Source organism: Mytilus californianus, unplaced genomic scaffold, assembly GCF_021869535.1.
Source record: "Mytilus californianus isolate M0D057914Y unplaced genomic scaffold, xbMytCali1.0.p SCAF_4, whole genome shotgun sequence".
Classification (NCBI taxonomy): Eukaryota; Metazoa; Mollusca; class Bivalvia; order Mytilida; family Mytilidae; genus Mytilus; species Mytilus californianus.
The window spans coordinates 102,658,831-102,686,718 of NW_026262690.1; the positions used below are offsets into that span (position 1 = coordinate 102,658,831).

The 27,888-nt window shown below is 31.2% G+C and overlaps 1 protein-coding gene across 3 annotated transcripts in view; it reads left to right on the plus strand.

Annotated features, from left to right (window-relative positions):
* The first annotated feature begins 381 nt into the window (after nt 1–381).
* Nucleotides 382–27,888, plus strand: part of LOC127698928 (myosin-VIIa-like) — a 33,735-nt gene continuing 6,228 nt past the window's right edge. Inside the window, exons 1-23 of one of the 3 annotated variants that reach the window (XM_052202659.1) lie at nt 382–776; nt 7,357–7,581; nt 10,314–10,586; nt 10,921–11,007; nt 11,487–11,582; nt 12,062–12,180; nt 12,576–12,693; nt 12,936–13,064; nt 13,535–13,708; nt 14,538–14,765; nt 15,340–15,752; nt 16,294–16,445; nt 16,754–16,935; nt 17,227–17,333; nt 18,607–18,773; nt 18,994–19,088; nt 20,585–20,646; nt 20,885–21,037; nt 22,823–22,843; nt 23,637–23,742; nt 24,067–24,214; nt 27,199–27,291; nt 27,577–27,689. In XM_052202659.1, coding sequence (XP_052058619.1) covers nt 756–776; nt 7,357–7,581; nt 10,314–10,586; nt 10,921–11,007; nt 11,487–11,582; nt 12,062–12,180; nt 12,576–12,693; nt 12,936–13,064; nt 13,535–13,708; nt 14,538–14,765; nt 15,340–15,752; nt 16,294–16,445; nt 16,754–16,935; nt 17,227–17,333; nt 18,607–18,773; nt 18,994–19,088; nt 20,585–20,646; nt 20,885–21,037; nt 22,823–22,843; nt 23,637–23,742; nt 24,067–24,214; nt 27,199–27,291; nt 27,577–27,689 — 3,282 coding nt within the window. In that variant the 5' untranslated portion in view covers nt 382–755. The remainder of the gene's footprint in view (nt 777–7,356; nt 7,582–10,313; nt 10,587–10,920; nt 11,008–11,486; nt 11,583–12,061; nt 12,181–12,575; nt 12,694–12,935; nt 13,065–13,534; nt 13,709–14,537; nt 14,766–15,339; nt 15,753–16,293; nt 16,446–16,753; nt 16,936–17,226; nt 17,334–18,606; nt 18,774–18,993; nt 19,089–20,584; nt 20,647–20,884; nt 21,038–22,822; nt 22,844–23,636; nt 23,743–24,066; nt 24,215–27,198; nt 27,292–27,576; nt 27,690–27,888) is intronic. The other 2 variants (XM_052202661.1, XM_052202660.1) reach the window with 2 other exon arrangements.

The following is a 27,888-nucleotide window of genomic DNA, read 5'->3' on the forward strand; positions in this document are numbered from 1 at the left end:
CGTCCTATAACTTTCAATGCAGATAAATTATGTATTATAACTTTTCAATGAAGATAATTATGTAAAACGAAAAGTTTCACGCGTAAATTATACATTTTTACAGGGATTAATGAAATATCGAACAATTTGTAAAGCGCTCATTTTAGGCAAACATTAATACATTACACTAAAACCACCCATAACGTGACTCAAAATTAAAAACCGGATACTATGAGGTATACATCAACACGCCTGTTAATTCATAATTTCTTTTTTTTTTAAATTATTAAAATTTTGATACGAATGGCTATACCATACGTAATCTATTTATACACCTGTCCTTCAGGTAACTTAAACTATCCCATTCGGTTTAACTTTATACACATTCTTTCGCCATATAATACAACTGGGTCGAAACGGCATTGTCAAATAACCATCGGAGCAAAACAGAATTCTAAATGGCAGGGTAATCGCACCCAACATGGCGGCTGTTTGAGATGTAGATATTGAACAATGAATTGAAAATGAAATCTAGTTAAATTAAATCGAAAGTGCTAGGTGATAAAGGAATTAAATATATTTGCTTTGGGATACATGTATAGTGAAAGCCGAGATAAACAGTAGCGTTTTATATCGATATAGTATCATTAGTTTTGTTTGTCAATATATGTAACACTATTTTATCCTGTTTGGAATTTGACAAATGGTTCGCTAATCGTAAGAAAGTTGGTTATATTTCAATTTTTACTTTGATTGTAATGGATTAATTGGCCAATATGGCTGAGAGAAAGTCAAAGGTAAGCTAACAATATTCCAAAAGTTTCTTTTAATGTTGTCTGTCTGGTTATAATCGATATTTGTAAGAGGTGTTGAATGAAAATAAGATCCTATCGATAAATAAAATAAGTAAAGTTATGCATTATTTATAAGAGATCCTCATAAGTATTTTGTGTATACCTTTATCTAGCAAGATCAGACAAGATATGAAATAACGGCGGTTAAGGGTACATTGTCATCGGAGTATAAAAGTGTTGTTCTGCAATTCCAATCAAGTAATGGAAGCATTGCTTTACAACATAATGTAGTTATTCACTTAACATTTTTGTCAATTTGTTTTGATTTTTTAAATTTAAGAAATGATATTATTTTATTCAATTCTTAAATGATCAGGATAGATTTACTTTGCGTTTGTAGGTTTGGGGGAAATAATATGTATCATGTTCATTTACTGGGAGAAATTTTATACCTTTATGCCATTTCAGGACAATCATTCATGCAAATCATTCAGCTTCTTGTGTAGACTTATTAAGATTAGGTTTGTCCGTTAATTTATTGAAATGTGTTACAAATAAAACATTTACAATTTTGTTGTAAATCATTGTTTAAACGAGTCCAAATCTTGTTTTTTACCTGACGATTCTTATGTTAAAGATTAAAGTAGATTTGTGTCGTTGTTTGTTTGCGGTATTACATAAGTATAAACAAATCCACACCCTTAAGCATGGTGATTAATTTACATTAAAAGGACATAACTTTTTCATGTCTCTTTTATTGATTTGTCATGTTTGTGACAACATACTTAAAATATAAAACTACAAGTTTTTACACCTGATAATCTACATTTTATAATGGAAATCAATAGTCAATCTATAATCAGCATTATACAATTCAGTTGTACAAGTTGAAATGTTTGAACTTAACTGCTGATTGATTTAGATAATACATGTATTTTGCTAGTCTTCATAGACAGACACTTCAATAAAATTGAGAATGGAAATGGGGAATGTGTCAAAGAGACAACAACCCGAATGATTGTTTTAGTCTAACAGTAGACCATCGATTCGTCATACATTTAGAGTACCTTTCAAGTATTTCAATTCTTCAGTTTTCGTTAATTAATTATCAATTATAGTATATAATTTGTTTTCCCCTTTGGTTCTGCACCTCATCGAAATATTTCATTCACTGAAGTGATCGTTTTAATTATGTTTCCTTCAAATAAAGAAACTATTAATTTTGGATACAATGGGCATCATACCTGACTTGTGGCCATTCTAACTATGCACTTATGTTGACTTGATTTTGTCTATATTGCCAAATATGCGTGTATATATAAATATCATATACATGCAGTGCGACTTTTTTTCACGGGAACCTGTAAAAGGAGATGATTCGTAAAAAAATGTTGTAGTTGGACTGCAGTTACATTTAGAAATTGACAATTAGGGTACCTTGAAAACTGAATTTCAAAGACATGATTACTAGAATATAATAATTTTCTAATTCAAAAGTTTTCTGAACACTATTTGACCGTTATGGGATATTTGTGTTTAAGATAGCCGTGGATATGCCCGATTGTCCTATCTACATCTTCTTGTATCAATATACAATAATATTTATATTATCATTAATATTTTTGTCATTTGGACTTTTTTGGTGCAGATGAGTGATGATGACAGTTCTTTGTTGTCTCCACTATATATATCCACTACATTTTTTATACAGGGGGATTTCGAAGTTAAAATATATTGCATATTCACCCGTCTTTTTATTGAAAACCGTATGTTGTTCGGGGATTAGGAGGAGTGGTGTCGGTCGAAATTGAAATAATGCATTTAAATGAACTATTTGTTTTGATGACGATATTGTATGTTGGCCTTTACATAGTTTTTTGTTGTGTTTCTGTCTCATCGAGGTATACCACATGTCTCGTTTGTTCATTTTTACAATGATATTTTAGCTGTTTGGGTTGCAGTAGAGTAAATTCATTGCTTTACGTATGATCTATTTTATAAAAAATCTCCAACAGTTTTTTAATCAACGACTAAACCCATAACTCTTTCCGGCTAAACCGACTTCAAGGAAGCAAATAATTTCCGCTTTACTTAGTGTCACAGGTATGTCAAAGTATGTAGATTAATTTCTAGAACAATAATTTTTCTGCTGTTAGCTGAATGGTTTTATTCTGAAGTCTCTTTACTCCTTGTTTCAAAGAACTACACGGTTGCTTCCCTTTCACAGCATTATAAGTCCCTTTACATTCTACTTGTGTTGACATATTTATCGATTATATAACAATCTAAAAACTCTTTTGAACTATAAAATTCTTACTTCTGAAAAGGCTTCTTCGACGCAAAAACTTGTTTTACCAAGATTTAGAGATATGTGAATACATTTAACTTCCCCTTTCAACAATAAAATAGAATTCAATGAACTTTAAATATATTCCTTGGTACCAAATTCCATTGCACATTATATTTGACGGGATGGTTCTAGCTCCAGATAGAAAATAATGGGTTTTGCAATTTCGTCATGCTGGTCTTTAAGACGGTACTCACTCATTACTCCTTTAGAAGTGATTATTGTCTGTTGAACTTCCAGGTTATTTCATTACCTCAAGTCTTGCTTCACCGCCTATTTCTTATTTTCTGTATAGATAGTTAAACTGTCTTAATCTAGAGATTCCTGGGACAAGGAAACAAAGGAAAACCAGATAGATGAATAAATAATTAAACCAAACGTCATTGCTAGAAAAATAAATCTCATTAGACGGCCTTTTTTGAAGGTTGTGTTAAAAAATAAATACTCAAGTAGATATTGTTAAAGATCGCCAATGACACAACTATCTGCTAAAGACAAGATGGGTAACAACCACAAGCCCGTTCAAAAAGAGCAAAACCAGTATTGTATAGTAAGCTATACAAGTAGCAAAATGTGAAGTAATTCAAAAGGAAAAAAAACCAAACAAACGGCCTGCTTTTGTAGCGAAACACAGTTATGGCGGACACCCCAACTAACGACGAACCCTTGACTACTGGCCCCTGACTCGGGATAGGCATATATCAATGTGGTGGGGTTAAACATTTTTTTGAACGCTCATTTCTTCCCTTACATGGGACAGTGGTATAACAGTTCATAATAAAAACAAACTGTAAATATCAATGAAAACGAATTTGACTTACCATATAGGTATTTTAAAGCACAAAAAACAACTAACAAAATGACAAAGACACATATTACCGATCCAAGAGTTCAGTTTCTAAAAACTAGTTAAGGACATATTTTTAACTAATAAATGGACCATGTAAAGTGTTTGTTTTATTTCGGAATTTTCCTGTATGTTTTGATTCGAGCTCTGCTACTGAGTCTTATTTAGATGAAACGCGTGTCTAGCGTAACAAATTAAAAGCCTAGTTAGTACCATTTATGAGTATTCAATAGTTTTACTAATCGATTTAAGATACTAGTATTGTATTAAGGAGTAGAAATAGCATTGAAGAAAATAGAGAAAGAAGATACCATGGGGACATTCAGAGATCACAAGTGAAAGAAAACCAGAAAATGCCATGCTAAAAAAGAAAAACGACGAAAAGACAAATAACATGCAGACTACAAAACAATACACAGAAAGCCTAACCAACACGAACCCCACTTAATCTTAGGTTATCGGAACTAGTGATTCATGTCGTGTAGCTTATGACTAGTGAACCTTCGGTGAGCTGTCACAATCGAAGAAAAGAGGACGGCATTGTGGATATGACAACTTAAACTTATCCATGGTCTTCTGTGACACTCATATTCCATAACGGTCAACCGAATCATGATGGCGTTCTTTAAACTTCCGAAGGAAACACTTGATTTTAACAATTAGAACCCTTGGTTCCATACCTTCCTTGTAAGCAGCAACCTTTTTTCAAGCAAATCAACCTTCCTTGTGAGCAACAACCTTCTATCAAATAAATCATGACAGTAAACGCATGCTGCTGCCGAGATACATTAGTTCAATAAATGAATAATATATCAGTTATTGAACTAAAAGAAAAGACAATGCATTTGTATTCTTTATTATGACATTTTATGTAACTTGTCTAACATGATTTCATATTTATTTTTATACGAAAATTATAAGATACAGTGATATGTGTTATGCTTCGAGGCACTTTATAATTACGTAAATTGTAAACGGGGTAAATAGAATACAGTGCTAATTGCTCATAAGATATTACCAGAAACAATTCGGGAAATGCGTCATGCAAGTTTCATATGTAGTTTACCGATTTTACCTTTGTGATATGTACCCGATTTTAAACTTAGGGTGCAGATGGTCCGTTTGTTCTATTGCTTTGAATACATATAAAATCATTAATTTGTTATATCTTTCTATGGGACAAACATTCTAAGCTAAAATGGTTAAAACGTGATATGTAGCACAAAGCAACTAGGTTTCATATTGGTGCATGTCAGTAACATGAGACGGTTGAAAAAATACCATAAAATTTCTCCCCAAATCCCCCTTTCCCCAATCCGTTCATTTAGCAGTCAAATTTGTTGTTGAATCGAAAGTTTATTATGCGAAGCAGTTAACTCTTAGCATCCTTGATCTTACCTTCTTTCGTAATTTTTTCGTTGGCGATCATATTGTATGACGTTCTCATTATGATATTTTGTTTGAAGTTTATTTTAATTTCTGCATATTAATCACATAAAATGTACAACAACTCATCGCGTGCTCTCTCTCTTCCCTTTGTTTGAACTTAAGACAGTAAGTATATTTGATGGATGATTTGCGCGACTAGGTCACGAGACTGAAATCAATAAAGATTCATATCTGTTAAATTTGGCGAGAAAGTTATTTTCGATATTAAGTTCATAGACGTGTAAAATGTAGATAATGACCTTAATAAATGTATCTTTAGATCTTTGTTTGAGGATACATTTATTCAACGTTTTTTCCAGTTTTAAGGACAAAGACGAGAATATAACAAGACCATCTTTTTGGCCTTTTAAATTCGAAAATACAAAGTATCACAAAGCTAACAGACAACATTTTTTCAGATATCTTCAAGACCTTGGTCAGATATTGGTTATATATATTCTAATTTTGTCATAAATATTTTCCATAAGCTCCAAACTTCTCTAAATAGAGGAAAACTGTCACTGTCAATATTGTCTCACTTTTTCCCCTTCAAGTTTAGATATGCGAAACAGTCTTACCAAAACATTTTGCCATAAAGTGTTTTATGCAACTATGTTCTTTTGAGTCAATTGTATTATTCGTTAAGGTTGTTGCGTACTAATTTTACCTGGTTCTAATTGTAAAATTGTCATTAATGGTAAAATGTTTCACTTTTGGCAATTTGAATAATCACTCCCCCTTCAAATTCCTACCAGTGGATCCAGCAAACTGTACATTTTAGAATGTGCAATAACAATATATGTAGACAAAGCATTGAACTCTATAAAATTAGTATTACATACGACAAAGAGACAGATGAAAATAAAACGATACTAAATAGATCAGGATTAAAGACTGGTGACAGTTCAACACCGTACCCGATCTTCATAACTACTGTATTGTATGCCAAACGTGCAGACATGACGTATAATCAAATTTGACCACATACAATAATGCAAGAAACGTTTTGTTCGTTATTGCTCATTTTCAAATCTTTAATCGTTTTGAGAAGAAACTTACACAATTTAAAATATATAAGTCTATGCTTGTGATGTTCTTGTACTTTTGTTTTTTTGCTTATACATATAATTAGAGACAACACGTAAGGTGACATACCTGATATTAAATCATTGTATCAAAATGGTGTTCACATGAACTTTCCTGATATTAAATCATTGTACCAAATGCTATGTGTTCACATGTACGTTCCTGATATTGAATCATTGTACCAAATGCTATGCATTCATGTGTACTTTCCCACTGAAAAAAAAACCGAAATATCAAAGTTAACTTTTGTCAAATGTTAATTTAGTTCAATTTACATTTTAGTATGTGTGTTTAGCCCGCGCATGATTGTTTTATATTTATTTCTGATTTCTTATTCTAGAATCTAACTAACATATCAACTTCGTATTTTATTTGGCCTTTTAAATTTTTTGAAGCGAGCGTCGCTGATGAGTCTTTTTGAAGACGAAATGGCGTCTGGCGTACACAATTGTAATAGAAAAGAAAGGGTATGGGGTATCCATCCATTACACAAAATCAGTATATGCCTATTATCTTTGATGATTTGTTTTTATCTGTGAATAGGGAGCAGGCGGTTCTATACCTATATAAAAGTAAAAAGATGTGGTGTAATTGCCAATGAGACAACTCTCCACCAGAGACCAAATGACATAGAAGTTAACAACTATAGGTCACCACACGGCCTTCAACAATGAGCAAAACCCCATACCGCATAGTCGGCTATAAAAGGCCCCGAAATGACAAATGTAAAACGATATTCAAACGAGAAAACTAACGGCCTGATTTATGTAAAAAAACAATAAAAGCTATGTTTCTCAAATCGTATTTAAGGACATAATTATAATAAGTAACGGGTTGTTTTAAACCTATATCTTACTTCTAAGTTCTTATTTCAGAACATAAGTAATATATCTGTTACAAAGGAACGAGTTGTGCCATCGAAAATATCAGCCTCCGCATTTGATGACGATGACCGCCATTTCGACACGTCACTTGCAGCTGATGAGACGTCTAGCAGGACAAGTATTAAGCGGGGATCAACATCTACTGACGTTGCGGAGTTAAATCCAAAGTTTGGTACAAGTACATTGTCCAAATCAGCACCTATAGCAGAAAAAGTGGTATATAATACATGTGTATTTAGTATAGTAGTAAATAGAAAATTATAATCTAACTCAACATTTACTTTAGAACAAAGTTTACACCTAACATTTAAGGTAAATGGCAATCAATATGCATTATGTATGACTTTTGTACCCAAATACGATTAAAGCAGCAATAGACTTTTTCAAAACAATATGCAAGTTTTAGTTATTAGTAAGTTTGAAATATTTTAGATATAATTTGATATAACACAAAGTTAGGAATAGAGTGTATTCTGTTGCAGAAGAGCACAGCAACAAATATAAATGCATTCTACCCGAGCTGTTGCCCATAATTGCTTACACCCACTTCATTTGATATCTGGTGGACAGTTGTATCATTGGCCATCATAACACATCTCCTTTATTTTTATATACTAAACAACACTTTATTATTTATAGCAGTAACCAAGCATGTCTGTAAGGTTCGAAAAACACTTCACATGGAAATAATTCGTTTTATCAATTTCACAAAGTTGACAACTCTAATTGATTGTAAACATCAAGTTAAGCTGAAAACTTTTCATCAACAGAAAACATCATATTAAAATAATGACGGAACATTCAACTATTTGATACATATATATCTGCGCATTCAAGAGCACTTTTAACTTTCTATGCCGTCTGTTTTCTGGGCGAGATATATAAATACATAGTCACGTAAGGTCTTGAACAAAGATAAATTGGCATTGAAAACGCCTTTTAGTCCTGTAGTGTTGTTATTTGTCTTCCCTCGACGTATGGATTTGATATACTCTTGGTATCTTCTTCCATTTTTACTGGAAGCAAACATTCAAATAAATATATAGCGAATAAGAACATATAAAAGACGCAGAGCTCGATGTGTCCTGTTGCATAGAAGCATAATTTGCTTCATCGGTGATTTTCAAGTCATATGATTCGATCGAAGACATTTTACTCTTCCTAGGAAAAGTTAGACTTCTTATTTGGGGAAGTAGTTTAATGTGTTAATGTACAAATGATTTATACGTGTTATCCTGCTCCTTAGACAAACAATAAAATCGATCAATTTCATTCAAAGTCCATTGAGACTGCCTGAATGAAAAAGCGGTTTTTCAATTTTTACAATTTTAAAGTGTTTTAACCTATTAGCCACTAAAGAATGAAAAAAGTCATTTCCTGATAGAATTTTACCGCAATAGTGAGGGTGGAGAAGAAAAGTTATTATAGTAGATTCATGTGACCGGAATATTAATAAACGGTGTTTGTGAAGATAATAATTATATGTAGTAGTTTCAGTTTTCAACAAGAAACAAATTGACGAAAGTAAGATTTCATCATTGTCAAATGTTTTTGTACACCGAACGAAATTTAAACTTTTAATTTTTTTTTTAAACTTATAAGCAGTGCCACAGTGAGAAAAATATAAAGCAACTTTTAATCACTGTATAGAGATAAAGTTGATCTTAGATGAGTTTGGCTATTCACTGTGGTCATAAAGCTTCAAAAGTTTTTACGTATTCATACATCTTTGGCTTTGAACTATTTGGGTTTAGCGTTCACGATGAAGGGTAAAACAAAAGCGCGTCGGACGCACGAAATATTATTTTTCATTTAGAACGTTGCCAGTTTGTCTTCATAACGTTTTCATGACATTGTCATTTTGTCGTCTGCTTACGAGTTTGAATATCCCTTTGTATCTACCTTATTTTTTTTTAGACGAGTCTTTATTGTAAGAGGTTATGACCTTTATTATTATGCATTGATCTTGATTTTGGATAAATTTGTTTGCATTAAACATAATATAAGGAAATTTGTGAATAAGTGTAACACCCACAGTTTTCACACAAATATACTGATGCATATATATTATACAGATATTTACGAATGACTGACTACCTTTTTCCAATATTTGAATGATATATTTCATGTATTAAAACTGTTAAATTCATATATATAAATTGAGTAACGTCATTTGAAAATAGGATTAAATTCCTTGTAGAAAGCCATCTGAGCTCAACATAAAAGGAAAGTTAAAAATAATTTAGGGAATAGGTTTTTTTGAAAAAGTTGAATAGTTTGAAAAAATGTAACGTAAATGCGTAAGAATTGTTGCATTAAAGTTCAATTGAGAGAAGACCTATGGTCCCTAATTGTTTGGTTTGTAAAATTTTGAAACTTTTAGCTAAATCTATCATACGATATTTTAGTCATATGAAATTTATAGTACATACGTTAAATATAAAACACAATTTCAAAAGTGTTAAAACTATATAATTTTATATTAAACGTCCTGTGTGATGTATGGTGTATAAATGAAAAACAATATTAACTTTTCAAAAAGTAAATTCATTATTTTCTCGTTTCAATTGTTTTACATTTGTCATGTCGAGGCATTTTGTAGCTTGCTATGCTGTATGGGTTTTACTCATTGTTGAAGGCCGTGCGGTGACCTAAAGTTGTTAGTTTCTACGTCATTTGAACTCTGATGGAAAATTGTCTCATTGGGTTCATACCACATCTTCTTATTTTTATACAGTATCACGAATATTTAAATAAAGGTTGGTCGTCGTTATGCCACTGCTTTAACACTTTTAAGAAAGTAATCGCAACCTTCCTTGTACTCATATAACTACTGTTTGTGTTACATTAAATGAGATAAAGCTTACACAAGTACACTTGCAACTTTTTGTAATTAGTGACTCTTTTGTGTTCTAATTTGGAGAGTATACTTTTATGTATTTTTACAGGCTGCTGCACTCAATGAGCAAGCCAACGCTGAAGAAAATGGAGTTACTAATGGAAACGGAAGTACGGACAGAGACTCTGAATGCCCATCTAGTGAACATTCGGATGAGCTTGCTTCATCCACCAGCTCTTTTGAACTTAGTGACCCGTCATCATCCAGTAGTAGCTGGGCAAAATTTGCTCAAACATATTTTCAGACAAAAGGTAGCCATAGTTACAGTTGTTCCGTCTTACAGCAACCACTTCTTCCAAAGAAAGACAGGGGTGACCACTTGGTAATAACTTCTTTTTTTTCAATATTTAAAATTTCTTTTGATTGGTAAATATTTTATTTCGCACTATGTAGCAATTATGTGTGCAGAATTTTGAATTCAATAGATAATTATTAAGTCATTAAGAATGCACACTTTATTTTACGTTATAGTATCTATAAAAACATGTAGATACTTTATTTTGATATTATTCAGTGTATTGATACAACATTCACATTGCTGTTTTACTTTTTTACTGACGATAACTTATCAATTAATTTCTCATGCAAAATATACATTCATAACATTTTAAATTATCGAAAATTATATTAAGAAGAACTGTTTCATATTTTTCCAGGCATCCTTGGCATCTTGGGTGACAATTTTACGAATAATGGGAGATCTTCCAGATGCAGATGTTGGAGATACGTTAGCAGTAGCAGGGGTATGTTTTCTTTTTTTTATGAATTTCTAATTTATGTAACATACTGTGTGTTGTTCTTATTAGCATTTTTTACGACACGCTTGTGGTTTTTACTGAGAGAAAATGGCTTTGCATAACTTCTTGGTAATATGTATTTGTGCGTAAGGTAAAATTCGTTTTGGAGCTCATTGCATTTTTGAAATTCCGTCTTTGGACTAAGATACATCATATATTATCATTAAACCTGTCTAAAGATACTTTCGTTTGATCGAACCATCTGTTTGGTTCGATGTGTTCGACTGTTTGTTTATTGTAGGACGTACAACTTACGTCGTTGTATACTTTTAAATTGAGCCATGAAAAAACTAAACAATCTCATAGTTTTTCAAACAAAATATACGCGTTAACTGACGAATGACTTACAGAAATGAAATACAGAATTTACTGAAAAAGTACTATTGTTTGTCTTTTGATCAATTGTTTAATATTTTAACATTTAGACTGCACCTGCTGTTGTGACTACAGTAAGAGAATACTTCCAAAGAAAATACACTAAGAAGGACGTTGAAGAAACACAGAAAAGATACTCAGAACTGGTAATTATGAATATTTAACACAAGCATTGTTTGGAAATTGTTGAATTAAAAAAAGGTCTATGATATCTTATCAAAAAAAAACAAATAATAGTTGTTATTTCATATGATATTTGACATTTTCTGAAGATACAATGTACTTTTGTAAATCGTTTAATCATTTATGAAAGTTTTTGTTTTTTTAAACATTAATTGTTGTGTACAGTACATTCAGAGATTTTCAAATGTACCCAAAAAAAATCATTTTCCCATGTTTCCGATGATAATCTTAAATAGTGTAAATTTTTAAATAATTCTGTCAAGCAATTTAGACATTATAGGCCATAATACATACAATAATAATAAAATTGTAAGTTTTTTTGCTAATGGTACTGTCTGTTTCACCTCGATTTACGCTTCTAGGTATCTTTTGCCTCGTGTTACAAGATACTTGTTTCGATTGTATTTGTCCAATATATTCATTTGTGTATATCTTGGTATAGTTTAAAGACCCTGCACATTCTGGAGTAACCAGTATTCCATTTTTACCTGAAAGAAGTGGTGGTATGTTAGACAAAGTACAGTATGTTACAGCGTTAGGAATATACCGACCAGAAATCAGGTACAATCTTACAATCATAGATAAGTACAACACAAACTCACACAATTTTATAAAACTGATCAAAACGGTATTTGTCATCAGGACGATAAATTACTTCTGAATGGCGGTCGTAGTTAAAGATTTTTTTTAAAGTAAACTTGTTGCATACGATGCACTTTCCTTGTTTGATCTTTATCTTGCGAGTTTTATATATTCTAAACATTAAACAATTAAAGTGATATGAAAACGAATAGTCCAAAAAATAAAACCAGGCTTAATTAGAACAAATATATCTAGAGTCTGTAAATACAGAGACAAAATAAATAGCAAGTGAAAGTATTATTTCTTTATTCCAGTCTTTAATGTTGACACAAATTTCTGTAGTTTCCAGTAGTATCATTTTTTTTCACTTTCAGAGATGAATTGTATTGTCAAGTTTGTAGACAGTTAACAAATAATCCTTCTAGAAACAGCACAGTAAGAGGTTGGGTTTTATTAAGCTTGTTTGCTGGCAGCTTTGCACCATCAGAACGGGTAAGCAAATCCACATAATACATCTGGTATATAGAAGCAATCAATGAGACGTAGCTTGAAGCTTAGTTAAATTAAATTATATTATTATTATAGATGATATTAATGCTGATATAAACTATAAACTATGACAGTGCTAGGTAATACTATTGATATTTCGATATCTACTCGTATTCATGTCTCAGATCTGATGGTAAATTAATAATCAGATAAATAATAGTTATTTTTTTTATGATATTTTGTAGCTTGCCCCATGTTTCCTACAGTTTTTAAAAGACAGTTCTCCAGTCTTTGCAGAAAAAGTGGAGAGATTAGTTAGAAGGACCTTTATTTCCGGTACACGTGGATTTCCACCTAGTTGGTTGGAGTTTCAGGTTTGTCATCTATTTGTACTAAAATATGAATAAAAAAAATGTGTGGTATACCAAATGAGACAGTAACCTTAATACAAAACAATAAAAAAAAATCAATATGGCAAGATCAAGTTCTGTATCGTCCCATGTCCATAAACATTACGAAAGAATTTAACAGAAACAATCAAAGATCTGCCATTTACACTCAATTCTTGAAAAAACCCATTGAGATATGATGATATACGAATATTAGTGAAGATGCTACTGATATAGGAAGGCTTAACTAGTTTTGTGATATATTTATCCTACCCTTTTTACTCTCCATCAGTAGATGTAAACAAAACGTGCATAAACGAACATCTTCTAATGCATATATATATTTTATCGATCATGAACAAAATATATTAAATGCTTACTATTCAATAGGCTTTTATGGTTTTGTGTTCAAGTAAGATATCACTTGCTTCTTAATAAATGTGTAATAATTCCAGGCTGCAAAGAACGGGAAACCAATATTAATTCCTATAGCTTTGATGAACAACCACAGAATGTTGGTAACTGCTGATTCTGTAACAACTGTCCAGGAACTTTGTCATCAGATCTGTGATAGAATAGGGATAATAGATGATTCAGGCTTTTCTGTATATATTACATTAATGCAAAGGGTATGCAATTTTTATTTTTTATTCATAATTTTATTCAAGTTTAGTTTGTTTGGTTGAAAAAACGGAATTCGGGACTCTAGATACTAATAATATTAGTTACATAGTGTGCTAGTGACCTAATACGATCGCTCTGACCCAATATGGAATTTACTGACCCCATATATATCGTATTAGGTCACTAGCATACTATGTAACAAATTTATCTTACCGACTATCTTAACATGTAGTATTTAGACTAGTGGCCTATCAAAGTGATCAAATCTTCAATACCGTTAGTATTAAGAACCTACTTCCATTGGTCTATACAAAAAGAAATGCCAACAATAACAACTTGTTAGCTTTAAATGTGTTTTATGAATTTGTTTTAATCGTTCATCATCATTTTTTTCTTCTGTTATAACCTTTAAGATTTTTCCTCAACACCGTGTTGTTTTTATAAAGAGACGTAACACCACTACTAACCGTGTATTGAAATAAGCCCCGCCTACTAACCCAATATAGAATATACACGTCTCCACGCGGTTGCTTTTAACTAATCATATTCCTAGAAATGTATAGGTCAGATAACGGGTAATACAAAGCTTGAAAACTATATTCGAAATAACAAAAATTTCTTTGGTGTGATTTAAAAATTTATTTAAATAAAGAGGATAGTTTAAATTTTGTGTTTTATTTCGAATTTTCTAGTTTTCATTAAGCACAACAAGATAAAATATTCAAAGTTTGAAATTCGTTACAAAAAGATGATATCTTAAGGAGAAATTGTCCATTGCCCAGATTAATAAAATGATGTCTTAAATTTGTGTGGTGAAATTTTTGTATTCTACAGATATCTTGCCTTGGCCATGGTTTGCATCGAATTATGGATGCAGTTGCTGAATGTGAACAGAACACAAAACAAATGGGAATGAGAGAAAGTAGTTCAGCTTGGAGACTATATTTCAGGAAAGAATATTTTGTTCCATGGCATAATGCAAAATTAGATGAAATTTCTACTGAACTTGTTTATCACCAGGTGATGAGAGGAATATCTGTTGGTGAATACAAGTGTGACAAGGTATCTACCGTTTCAAATGTAACATTTATAGATAAACAGTTAAATATAATACTAACTAAAAGAAGCACTGGTCTACGCCTGAATGCCTAAGATGTTAATGTGTGGGTACTTCTGATGAATTGAAGGGGTGATCAAAGGCTGCTATTTCAAAAATAAGAAAACAAACTACTGTGAATACACATATCGGAAAGGCATTTCCCTGTTTTTCATTTGAGAAAGTTTGAAAGAAGTATCAAAACAACAAATGCATTTTTAGACACTTTTTTTGTTTGTTAAAGGTAGTAAATGGTAACATGCGGGAAACAGTCGCAGTATTTAAAAAAATAAGACTTTTTTCTCAAATGATCATAATTCTGAAATAAATGTATTGTACTGTAACAAATAGTTTTTTCCTCTTTAGCATTTTCATCTACTAATATTCAAACAATACAGTTAGTATACAGCATACATTAAATTTTAAATTAAGCGTATATCTTTTAAAAGAAAATGTCGGTTAGTAAGTAAATACAGCAATTAAACTAACAAGCATTTTCGAAATCAGTTGTTTAATTAGTACTTAACGTTTTCATTTAAGGAGGAAGTTCTAGTCTTGATGGCGGCTCAAAGATATTTTTGTGAATCTCAAGATAATTTCGAACCGATGAACTTGACATCATTTTTAAATTCGTGGCTTCCAGAGGAATCTAAAAAAGCAAAAGACATGGCATTTTGGGAAGAACAAGTGAAAAAAGCTATAAAAGAAGAATTTCCAAAAGGAAAAAAAGTGACAGCCGAATCTCTTAGAGCTGACATTGTGACTTATGCTAAGGATAAATGGCATTCGCAGTTTTCTAGGTTTTACGATGCATCAAAAGTTATATCACCTGCAATGACATTACAGAATGGAATAGTTGGTGTAAATTCAAAACAAATTGATATAATGGACGAAAAAGAAAATGCGCGAAACCATTTAACATTTCTTGAAATTGGAACTGTATCGAGAACAAGGTATGATACGATTTTATATAACGTATATAATTATGTAACATATCTACCATAATTATGAACAAGTGTATCCATATTCTGAAAGGTTCATTTCTTTTCTATTTCCTATCTTTTTCTTTTATATTTCATTTGTTTTGCGCTATGTTTTTTAAATGGTGTACTTAAATGCAACTGAAGTATAGAAACTCCGTTAATTAAACTGTGTATTCGTAAGCGGAAACGGAGTCTAGGCATCAAAATACAAAAATGGGATATGGGTAAAGCATTTTGAATAAAAGTCAGCGAAACAGTAACCAAAAATGGCTAAAGGCAATACCTTGCAGTTGTTGTAGTCATGTATATTACACATATTCAAAGAATGTTTATCTCTTTAAAAAAAACAGAAATGTATTACAGCAGTATTATTCTTGAATTTAATCATAATTTTGTTCGTATTCTTTTTAAAATGCATAAGTTTATGTCATCCTTGTTTTTATTTTTACAAAATAAAACATTAGTCATTTAAATCTTGTTAATGTTATTGATGACATATTTTGTGTTATAGGCATTCGACGACCATCACCACTCTGAGCGGTGAGGAATATGTTATGCATTCAAATCATTCAGAGGACCTCCATTCTCATCTTACAACATTCTTAGAAGGATTGAAGCGGAAATCAAAATATGCTGTAGTTGTTCAGGATTCATCCCAGTTGGGTAAGTAAACTATTTGATATATCAATTCTTTCAAAATTCATGTTCGAGAATCTAGCTAAGTATAAAAAAATGAAACTGTAATATAAACTGATAAGTTTGCACATCAGGCTGTTAATCCTGTCCAGCTTCACTAGCGATAGGTTGAAGTGCAATTTCGACATTCCATTATGAACGTCTTTATGATTTAAAAAAAAAACCAAACACAATGGAAAAACTTCAACAATCGAATGTCTTTCCTGTGTCATGTAACTAGAGATAAAGATCCATTCACGATGTATATTCATTTGAACATTTAGTTTTATTTGTAGAAGGTGCAATAGGTGTGAATGTAGCCAAAGGAGATTTAGTTATATTAGATGGACCGTACGAAAATTATATAGATGCAGATATAATTACGGGTATGTGCAAACGTACAGACAAAATAAGTGTGATGCCACGTGATTTGCTGTACATACTTCCTACCCCTGAAGAACCTGCAGCTGACTCAATGGTGAATATTTTATAGTTTTTTTATTATTTTGTGTTGATTTGTAAAAAAATGCAGTTTGATATAATGTATCTCTTTAATTTTTTACAGTTCATATGTTTTGAAAAACCGCTTCCACTATTGAAAAAAAAGCGATGCCCTTTGTATAGATTAGGCGGTGATGAGTACAATAAAAGTAGAATACTCTTCAATCGTACAGGTGCTTTTGTCAAATGAATTCATTGGAAATTTACTGAAATATCTTCCCTATTGTTTTTAATAAAGTTTTAATAAAACATTTTTTTTACATTGCAGGGTATGCTCACTATGCAACTGAAAAAGGATCCAACAGTATTTATTAATTTATCAGCTAGTGAAAAGATAGAACACACACTGGAAGCATATTCCAAAGTTCATTTTCGGTCAGTTTTTAATTTATTGTTTTTCTTCTAAATCAGTATGTCATAGAGTAGTAAACATGTGAATTAAAACACTTACAAAAATGTACCTGATATTTATATAATTATGAAAAAGGCAGAACAAAAGAAAGGAACAAAAACATCTTTATCGAAATTTGTAAGCACTGGGCTTTTTGCCTCTTAATCTATATTGTCTGATTTTATTATTTTATATCGCTAAAATGAAAGGAAATCTTAGAATTAGTACACACAGTGCAAAGAAAGTTCTCAGTCACTATTTCTGTACCTAATCTGTCCTAGGATCAATTGTTTTAAAGAAATTTGAACCTATCTCATTAATGGCTATTAAGGTTATTTCTTTCTTTCTTTTTATATAATTGCTATAAAATATACGTCATATATTAAATTTTTACATCGTCAATACTGAAATTTTGGATTTCAAAGAAGAGGAAAGTAGCTAATAATTTGAAATATTCATATTATGTATGACCTATATAAATAATTAATAACGTCAATATGAATCACATGCAATCAATACCGAACCGGCACTAAGTCTTATACAGTATCGAATTCAAACTTTAGAACTGCCATAGACAGTAAAATATATGTATAAAAGTAAGAAGATATGGTATGATTGCAAATGAGACAATTCTTCTTCAGAGACCAAATGACGTAGAAGTTTCAAACAACTATATGTCACTGTACGGCCGTAGTTTATTTGAATAACTGCTTGATTAGTGCTCTTATGGAACTGACTTTTCAACTGTAAAGCAATTTTTGCAAGCGGTTAGTTGCATTTAGATTGTAACTTGACGTTATAAACATAAAACAACTCATGGCTTGTTTGTATAAATTATATTTGATTCAGAAAACAAATTCATAAGCAAGTACATCATTACAATGCAAGGATTTGAAAACAAGTGACTAGTCACATATATGAATTCCTCTCGATAGCTGTTGATTAAAATAATTAATGAAATGATAAAAATTAAAAAAACGATCTTAATCCACTTTACTTGAATTTTGGTGGATAGTTGACTCATTGGCAATCATACCACATCTCCTTATTTTTATATTACTTGATCTTGGAGGTTAAGGTTGCGAAATACGGCTTTCAAACAGTTTTGAATAGAATGAACACTTGCAGAAAATTCGTAAAGAGATAAATGGTTCCGCTGTGAAGAACACACTAGTAAGAACATTAGAAAATCCAGAACCGTAAGTTTTTGTTTTTGTTTTTAATATTCTAAAAACTGAATTATTTGTTTTATTCTAGACCTACAAGTGATAATACAGTTACTAAGGTGCTGAAACAGGTGTCTTTTAGAAAAGAAAAGTCAGCAACGCCTTGGCAATTTTCAAAAGACCCAATCAAGAAACCATTGCTACGCAAAACAGCATTTAAAGAAGAATTAAGATCAACGAGTTGTCGGTGTTTTTTGGATATCCTTTTATTGGTGTACTTACTATTTAAGAAACCTTGTGATTGTAAATTATTTAAAAACTTTCAAAATATTAGATATCGATTATTAAAAAAGTGAAATATACTAAGTGCTAGGATGGCTTTTGCTTGGTTATCAAATTATCAGATTGTTAACTTTCTGTTTAGATTCTTGTATGTCTTTTTGAAGTCTTTGTTGATTAAAATCCTTGACAATTGAACCTATTCAGCAATATATGGGTGACGCTATCAATAAGGACAGACTTGTCGAGTCTGAACTAATGAATAAATATATAATCAATCCGGCTATAAGAAGCGTAAGTATTTATATGTTGTTATTTGTCTTTTTTTTGTGATAAAAAATTATGAACGACCGTTTCATCTGATGACTTTATATTTCAAACAAACAGAAAATGATATGATTTCCCTTTTATACAGCACATGAATCAGGAATAAACGTGATCGGGTACGGCCTTGACCAAAAGTTGAAAAGCCGATTATTTTTAAACGTTAGAGAGCATAAAAACCATAACTGCCTTTAAAAAAAATCGTCTCTCATTGATGATGTCCTGAAGGAATAAACAATAAGAAAATGAAAAAAAAAATAATCTTCTTATTTATTAATCCTGGAAAGCAACGTAAACTATGCAACAATTTGGTAATTGTAGTATCGAAGTTACGTGTTTTTTTAAAGAAAATAGTCTCTCGGGCAAAGCTGGTCTTCGATTGTTTTGTCTATTCTGTATTTGACTTCTTGTTTGGTCTTCGGTGGTTTTGTCTGTTTTGTATTTGACTTCTTGTTTGGTCTTCGATTGTTTTGTCTGTTTTGTATTTGACTTCTTGTTTGGTCTTCGGTGGTTTTGTCTGTTTTGTATTTGCCCAATCGGTTGGTATTCGACTGGTTTTAATGGTCTGTATTAGTAATCTCAGTTGGTCTTTGACTGTTTTGACTGTTCTTTATCAGCCCTCTCGGTTAGTCTATCCAACTGTTTAGTCTGTACTGTATTAACCCTCTAAGATTAGTTGTTCCTGGACGTTTTATGTATTTAGCTTCCACAAATTTTTGTCGTGTCCGTACTCGATCAAGCTAATACACGAAACACGTGTCTTTCGCACAAATCGTGTCATACGTTAAAACTTTCATACGTTCATATTCAATTAAAAATCATGAGATAAACATACATTCAAAATGTATCATATACCTGGAAAGAATCATTTTTTTCAGTAGAGAAAATATGAACAAAATAAGAATTCATTGTCAAAGTCAAAGAAAGAGAAAGTAAGTCTAAAGGAATCCGTACAATAACCAAACAAGTGATCGGTTTGTGAATACAAATTAAAGTCCTTCTTTTACTTTAGGGGTTCAAAATCATAAAGAGCTATATGTAACTAACCATTACCCTTATTCATATTTTACATTAGCCCTAACACTCATACCTCACCCTATGCTAAAACAATCTCATACTTAACGCTAACAATACTGTGCAGGAAACGAAGGCCAAAATATATAACACGATTTTCACAGCAAATTTCAGGAAAGCTGATAAATAGTATATTGTGGTATGTGTATGTATCGAATTATCAAATTAAGTCAGGTCTTGCATTTTAACCACCTAATCTCTGTTATAACCACAATTATGTTACACATACTATAATTCTTACAGGAATACCATTATAATTCCATTAATTCTAATACAAATAGATCAGCTGTGCATTTCGAATAAGTTTTTGAGTTCTCTAAGAAACTTTTTTTTCTGACTTCTAGTAATTTATAACAAGGTATGCTGGCAATTTTGTTTCGTTTTTTTTTCAGCGTCACATACGAGAAGAAGTTTACTGCCAGTTAATAAAACAGCTGACAAATAATCCTGACAAGTGAGTGATATATATTTTCAAGATTTTTACAGATATATCACAAAATGAAGCATTTTGGTTTTTTTTCTATCATAAAAATAATCATAATAATAAACAACTTTAGCATCTTGTCAGTGTTAAGCCGAATCATAATTTCTAATGTATAAACCATGAATTCTCATTTGTGTTTAATTTTCTGTACTTACAACCTTTTTGGATCTATATTTATTGACCATTTATATTTTGTTTTTAATTACAGGGGAAGTACAGAAAAAGGATTCAAACTATTATACTTCCTGACTTCGACTGTGTCCCCAAGCTATGAATTAACCCAACATTGTGAAGCATTTTTAAAAGGAAACAAACACAAGTTGGCAAAGATTTGTTTGGATAGTTTGCGACGAACTAAAGAGTAAGTTACTTGGAAATGAATTAAGTAGTGATTTTTATGAATTTTTTTAGCTAGACTAATGGAAGGCCTTATTAGTTTTTTGTATCATACAGCACCGGTTGTCTTGTAAACGTTGTAAAAGACCGTCTGTAATAAAACTAATGAACCCGTTAACACAGAATGTCGTCTTTTTTTTTGGACTCAGCTACCCTTTTTTTGAAGAATTTCTTTGTAATTCATATTAGAATTTAATTTTTCGTCACTCATGATTCTAGACGTTGAAGAATTTCGAAATGTGGATTACAAAAAAGATTCCTAATAATCTGCTACTGTTTTATCTTTTATCACTGATAATGACTCATCAGGGAATTTTAAAAGAGTAGCACGAAGGGTGTCAATTGTTGAGCAGGAACTGCTTACACTTCTGGAGTATTTTAACGGCGGGTTTACATGGGTGCGTGTAACTTATTTTATGGTGTATTTTGTATACTGACTGCTATTTGTTTTTGTTCGTCTATTTTTATTTTTTGGCATGCTATTGTATGTCCCTTTTTCTTATGTAATAGGTTGTATGTCTAAAAAGTACAAATTGTAGCTAGTTTAAACAAACTGTGTATCCGACGATGAAGCCTGATTTAAGCAAGATTATTTTTAGTTATTGGTAATCATTAGTTTTTACTTAAGTGTATTGTTAAAGTGTAAACTCCTATCTGCGTTTATAAAACAAGTTCTATATATTGTAATGTATCCACAAATGAATGAACATCTTTCAACAAGTATTCTCCAAAAATCACATCTTTTTTAAATCGATTTCTATATGAATACAGTGAAATTTTTTAATATATGTCGGTATATGCATATTAACATATATCCATATATTTTAGTACTATCTTGCGTTGACACGAAATGTCATTGGAATATTTTTTTCTGCAAATTTATTGTTCATGAAATATTGAATTATTTGGAACACAGAACACTAAGTTTGTTCTATCCTAAGGCAAATATTGCCTTAGTCGTATTTAGCACAACTTTCGGAATTTTTGGATTTAATACTCTTCAACTTCAAACTGTTTTGAAGCGAGTGCCACTGATAAGTCTTGTGTAGACGAATCACGCGTCTGAGGGGCGATATTATAAGCCTGCTACTTTTTATGAGTGTTTACAACCACAAGGTCGATGCCACTGCATGTGGACGTTTAGTCCCCGAGAGTATCACCAGCCAAGAAGTAGTCAGCACTTTTGTGTTGACATGAAATATCATTGATATGTTCATTTTATGTAAATCTACTGTTTATAAAATGTTGAATTATTCGAAACATTAACGGTTTTCAACTCTATGAAATAGATTGCCATAGCTGTATTTGGCACAACTTTCGGTATTTTCGATTTTGAATGCCCTTCAACGTTGTATATGATTTGGCCTGCAAAATGTTTTTAATCGAGCGCCACTGATGAATCTTATGTAGACGAAAAGCGCGTCTGGTGTACCAAATTATAAGCCTGATATCTTTTACATACTAAAGTGTGTTTACATACTAAATATCAAATTAAATACATCTTCATCAGAATAATTGAATGCATTTTTTTCCTCCCTAAAAATCAATACGCTGATTATGATTGATTGTTTCTAAATTGTTGATTGTTCAGTGGCAAATACTTCAGAACGAGAGAAAAAATTATGACTATATCAAAGCGATCAACCGGTGTAACTTTGACCTTCCACTGTAAAAAGACGGTTTGTAGGATAGGGGCCGTATACAGTCACCTTCAAGAAGATATTAAAATAATTGTGCTATGGTTCTCTAGATTTGGAGTAACAAAATGCAGGCAAGTATTGCTTTGCGATTTGCCAGGCAGTATTATTTAGAAGTAGTGTAGTATTTAGGCAATTGCTGTTTTTTATTTATTAATGCCTTAAAGAAATATTTGAATATTTGAATACAATTTAGTATTTGTTTTGATAGACATTGACAATTTACATTTTACTAAACAAGTTAAAGCTTTTTCGTTTTTTAGCATTACTGTAATCATATTATTTTGAACCTATAGTGTAACCGAAGTTTGTAACATTGTCATCTACTATCATTACTTCCTGGTAGGATTAAATTTGTATGATCGTAATTTAGTATTGTTGGATTATCAGTGTTGATAAGAGTCGCAATAAATAATGCTGCAATGGTGAATGGCATACGTTATTTTGTATAAGGTGATGGATTTCAAATATACTGAAATGCACACTGCTGTTTAACCCCTATATGTTTTAAATTATTAAAATATATCACCCCAATTGTGTCAGTATCATTTAGGGATTTTTATAAACACTTATACTTACATGCATGCATTATTATTTGATAACCGTTGAAACATAAGTTGATTAAAAAACATCACTATAATTTGTTTAACTGGCATCGTCTTCAGTTCGACCATAATAAAGATCGATTATGAAATATCTTAAAGTGTTTTGTTTTAGGGAGAATCGATAACTTTTTACATGAACAGTTAGAAAATATAAGATATTTTATTTAACACAAATAAAAGCAAGAAAGGAATTTCACTTGGTTATTGATTTAAATCCAGTCTTCGTACGTAATCAATTTTATTTTATATTATATATTTCCAGAGATGGCTGTAGACGTTATCCTCCTCATACAAGGGAACATGAATCGTTCAGCTACAGTACTCAAAAGATTTCAATTCAGATCCGCTTTCCTTTTGGAGAACAGCAGGTACTTTATTATTTTAACTTTATACATTTTCATACAAACATGTAATGGTTAACTCAATACAACTGTGACTAACAACGATACTTATCAATGTCTATCATATTCGTCGCATAACCAATCATACATCTTAAAATGTATGCCTCAAGAAACAATTGTTTTCATGAATTCTACAATTATATTATAGAAAGTGTGAAATATTCTCATACATATGTTTATGTTTTGTTTGATAATTGTCAGTCATATGATTTTCTGTCGATTCGTTTTCAGCAATATGTGTAGTCGGCTTAAATATATGCTGTGATTTTTTATATTTCTGTTGTTATCCAGACGTTTGACATAGAACCAACAGCTAGAGTGGGAAGCTTTCGAAACATGATCGCTAACAAACTTGGACTTGCAGTTGCAGAAGACTACGGGATCTTCTTTGGATTACAAGACAGAGGTTCCAACCTTTACTCATCATCTTTGGCTGTGTGTTCGTATTCTTCACCCTCACTCTAATTCAATGTACTGTGACTGTGTTTTTGGTACACAAAATGTTCATTGCAAAATCCACTTCCTTAACATATCTTTTATATTTGTTGAAAGTTTAAATGGTTGCAAAATATAATTAATATTTTGGTAAAACTATTTTTTGAAAATAACAAAACTGAAAAAATATGAAAAAATAGTGCACTCTTAAAAACACAGTACATACATTTAATAATTGGTGGATATTAAACGAAAAATAACCTTTCTTTGATTTTTGAAATATTTAAAAAGCACTATCGAAATTCTTCTTTATGTAGAGCTTGCCTATCTTAGATTTTCCTGTAGAACCTTTGCAAAAGTAAGTAAATTAGATGATTAAATCATTGATATCTGCCGTCTATTTCTATTCCTGCATGCTTCATTTATCTGACCAGCAATGTGCATATACACAATATGGTATAGGGATACCATAGCACGTGTTCAAAAACAAACTGGATGAGCTTATTCAGTCGAATGCCTCCATTAATAAATAATACTTACTACAGAAACGATCATTATTTTTAAATAATCTTCATACATACTAATTAATTTTTCCTTTTATTTACTACTTTGACTTTAGTTAAACTCTTGATTTTTTTTATCTTCTTTAACTTTTGTTAAACTCAATATAAGTTTTAAATGCGTTGTTTTTAAAGAAACCAAATGAAAAACCATCATTTCGGCGAAATCTATATCTATTTTCTCCCCTCAAACAAAAGTGACAATGGCAAGTATTTGCCGTTTATTTTTAGACAACTTTAATTTTGTAACGCTCCAAATTTGTTCATTGTCTTTGATGTTTCAAACATATGGGCTTTGAAAGTTTCTCATTAAGGATTATGCAAAAGGGTCAACGCGTTCGAACGCATCCAAAAATGTTCAATCCGAATGGAACATATGATTACAAGCACATAAAAGCAAATTCATAATAAATAACGGTACATGAAGGCTAAAATCAAAAGTCGGACTTCTTTAATTCCATTATATTGACGTATACAAAAATATGTTTCAAATTTTTTCTTTGATATCCACCATTTATGAATTTTTGATAGTATATTCAGTTGAAAAGTATATATTATTTAACTGCAAGGTAAGGTGGCAAACTTAAACAATATTCACTTTCATTGTTCTGTCTCTGGTGTAGATATTTCATCTGATTAAGAAGTTTATGGTATATGTACCTAAATTAAGTAAGGAAATATACAACAGAGAAAGAATAGGCGTTTATCACTGCTTGTGATACAAGATTATAATCAAATAAAAAGTATATATGGAATGAAAGTATGGTAAAGGTACTCATATAAAGCAATAAATAAATATATACACGGATTTTGATTCTCACGAACAAGCAGTTTTCGTTACCTTATTCAAGATTTTCTCATCTTAAGTTGCTTTTGATGTGTTGGCCATGTATGTTAGCAATAAACAAAGTGACTGCATTTAGTATTGTATGCTACATATATCAAATTATATGCATGTTTTGTTAAGAATATTGTCGGGGTGATAGTCATTGTCATTCTATCAGCAGTACAAATATCGAGTTTGCACTATGTATATTTTGTTTTGTTGCACGTATTTAATTTTGAAAATGTGTTCGACTTTCTATTTATATTTCAATCCCTACAACTGCCGATAGATTAAGTCATCAGATTATCTGTTTATTATACAGAAATAAATTAATGCTGCATGACATTTCTATGCTAATTGCACTCTAATTCTCGCAATTAATGGTCAACCTTTTTTCTTTTTTTCTCTCAAAAAGTGTTACATAAAACGATTTACGACAAGCAACTTATTTGTAAGTACGTGAATTTTTATCGAAAATGAAGTAATGCATTACAGCATTGTAGAAATGTTAGACTGCTTGCAACTTGTAGCTTCTAATTTGTTTAAATATCATTATTCATTGTTTTAAAATTTTCTTTCTTCACAACTAACGAAATGTTGAATTTTACTATAATACACTGTGTTGAAACAAAAATTTTCGGAGCTTAAAAAAAAGATATTGATGTTCACGTCATAGATCAGTTGAATTGTATGAAGGGCTATTCGGGTCACAATGCAATTGTTGACACGTTCTCCAGATAAACATGTTACAGTCAGTGGGTGTACCCTAGAAAAACCCATAACTTAGAGAAACACGTTGCAACTATTGCACGTTTGAAGTTGTTCACTTTATGAACGATATCCCTTACATTTGGAATGAACTCGTCTGTTCTAGGAATTCAAAAAAAAAAATCTCTAACGAGTCAAAGTACTTACTCTTACCCTTACTTCCCAATCTTGAATTGATGACAAACACGAGGCAATTTCTGAATGATATAAAACGAAAATTTAGTGCCTGTGGGAGAGTAATATTGTTTTCAGTCAGTCCCTTTCATTCATATAAAGTCATCAGCTCTTTCAAGGATATCATTATATAACAAGACATTCGATATACTGCACTGCGTATTCTATGATACGTTGTTGCAGGGCAAGATAATTCTATCAGTGACAAGTTTTCGTATATACACGTTCCCTACAGTATCGTGAGTCACCTTCTCTGTTAAGCATCAACACGTTGCTCTAGCGTATGCGAATAATGTGTAACTTGTTACTCTACGATACATTACCTAACTGTTACACGATACTCTAGGCCTAGGGTATCCGAACCAACAGCCACGCGTTGCTCTAGGGTATGCGAACACACTGCAACGCGTTTCTCTCGGGTAAGTGTTGCATTGTGACTCGAATGACCCTTCATAGAATTGTAACATATCTATAGCAAGTAAATAAGGGAAAATATGATTTTGAATTTGAAAATTTTTATTTCATAATATCATTGGAAAATTCATTTGTAAATATGGTAACAGCAAAATGAAAATAATTTTTATGATTTCAAATGTAAAATAACATTCTATCAATTTTAAATATGAAAAGATGAATTTATTCACTTTTTATGTATTTTAGTGATAAATGCTAGGGAAACAGAATATTTCATGGATGCTCTTACACATGTAGAAAGGTTTTGGCTACGGCAACCGGATCCAATTTCGCCCGGTAGTAAGTATGATATATAACTAAGTTTTAAGGTTTGTTACTTGCCTATACTATAAACCGAAACACGAAACTGTATGAATTAATTGGTATGTGAAAACTGTTCAAACTATGAATATTAAAACTGTACGGTGGTGTTTAACGACTCTGACTAACCGTTAGGATCTTGCGTTGTCGATATACTGCTTTTCTAAAGAGTAAGGTTTAATCCATAAAGATCTTACTTAGAAATAATCATTTATAGTACTGTGTTTTGTTATTTGTTACATGGATATTTTCTTATAACTTTAGCATCAAGCACTACACAGAAAATGGATCTTACTATATTCTTTATGAAGAAGCTTTGGGTTGATGCTGTACCAGGAGAGGAAGTGTTATCAGATGTTGAATTTCATTTTCCACAGGTTATACAATAAATTCATTTTATTTATTTAAGCTTGAAAATTGTTGATGTATTTATAAAAAAATATCCTATATTTAAATTCATTAAAATTTGGCACGCTGATAATGTGCTATTGTGCTGATTCTTCAGAGAATATCGTTTTCTAAATAACAAACTAACAAGTTTCTAGTAATATGTAAATAACTGTAATCACTTCAACT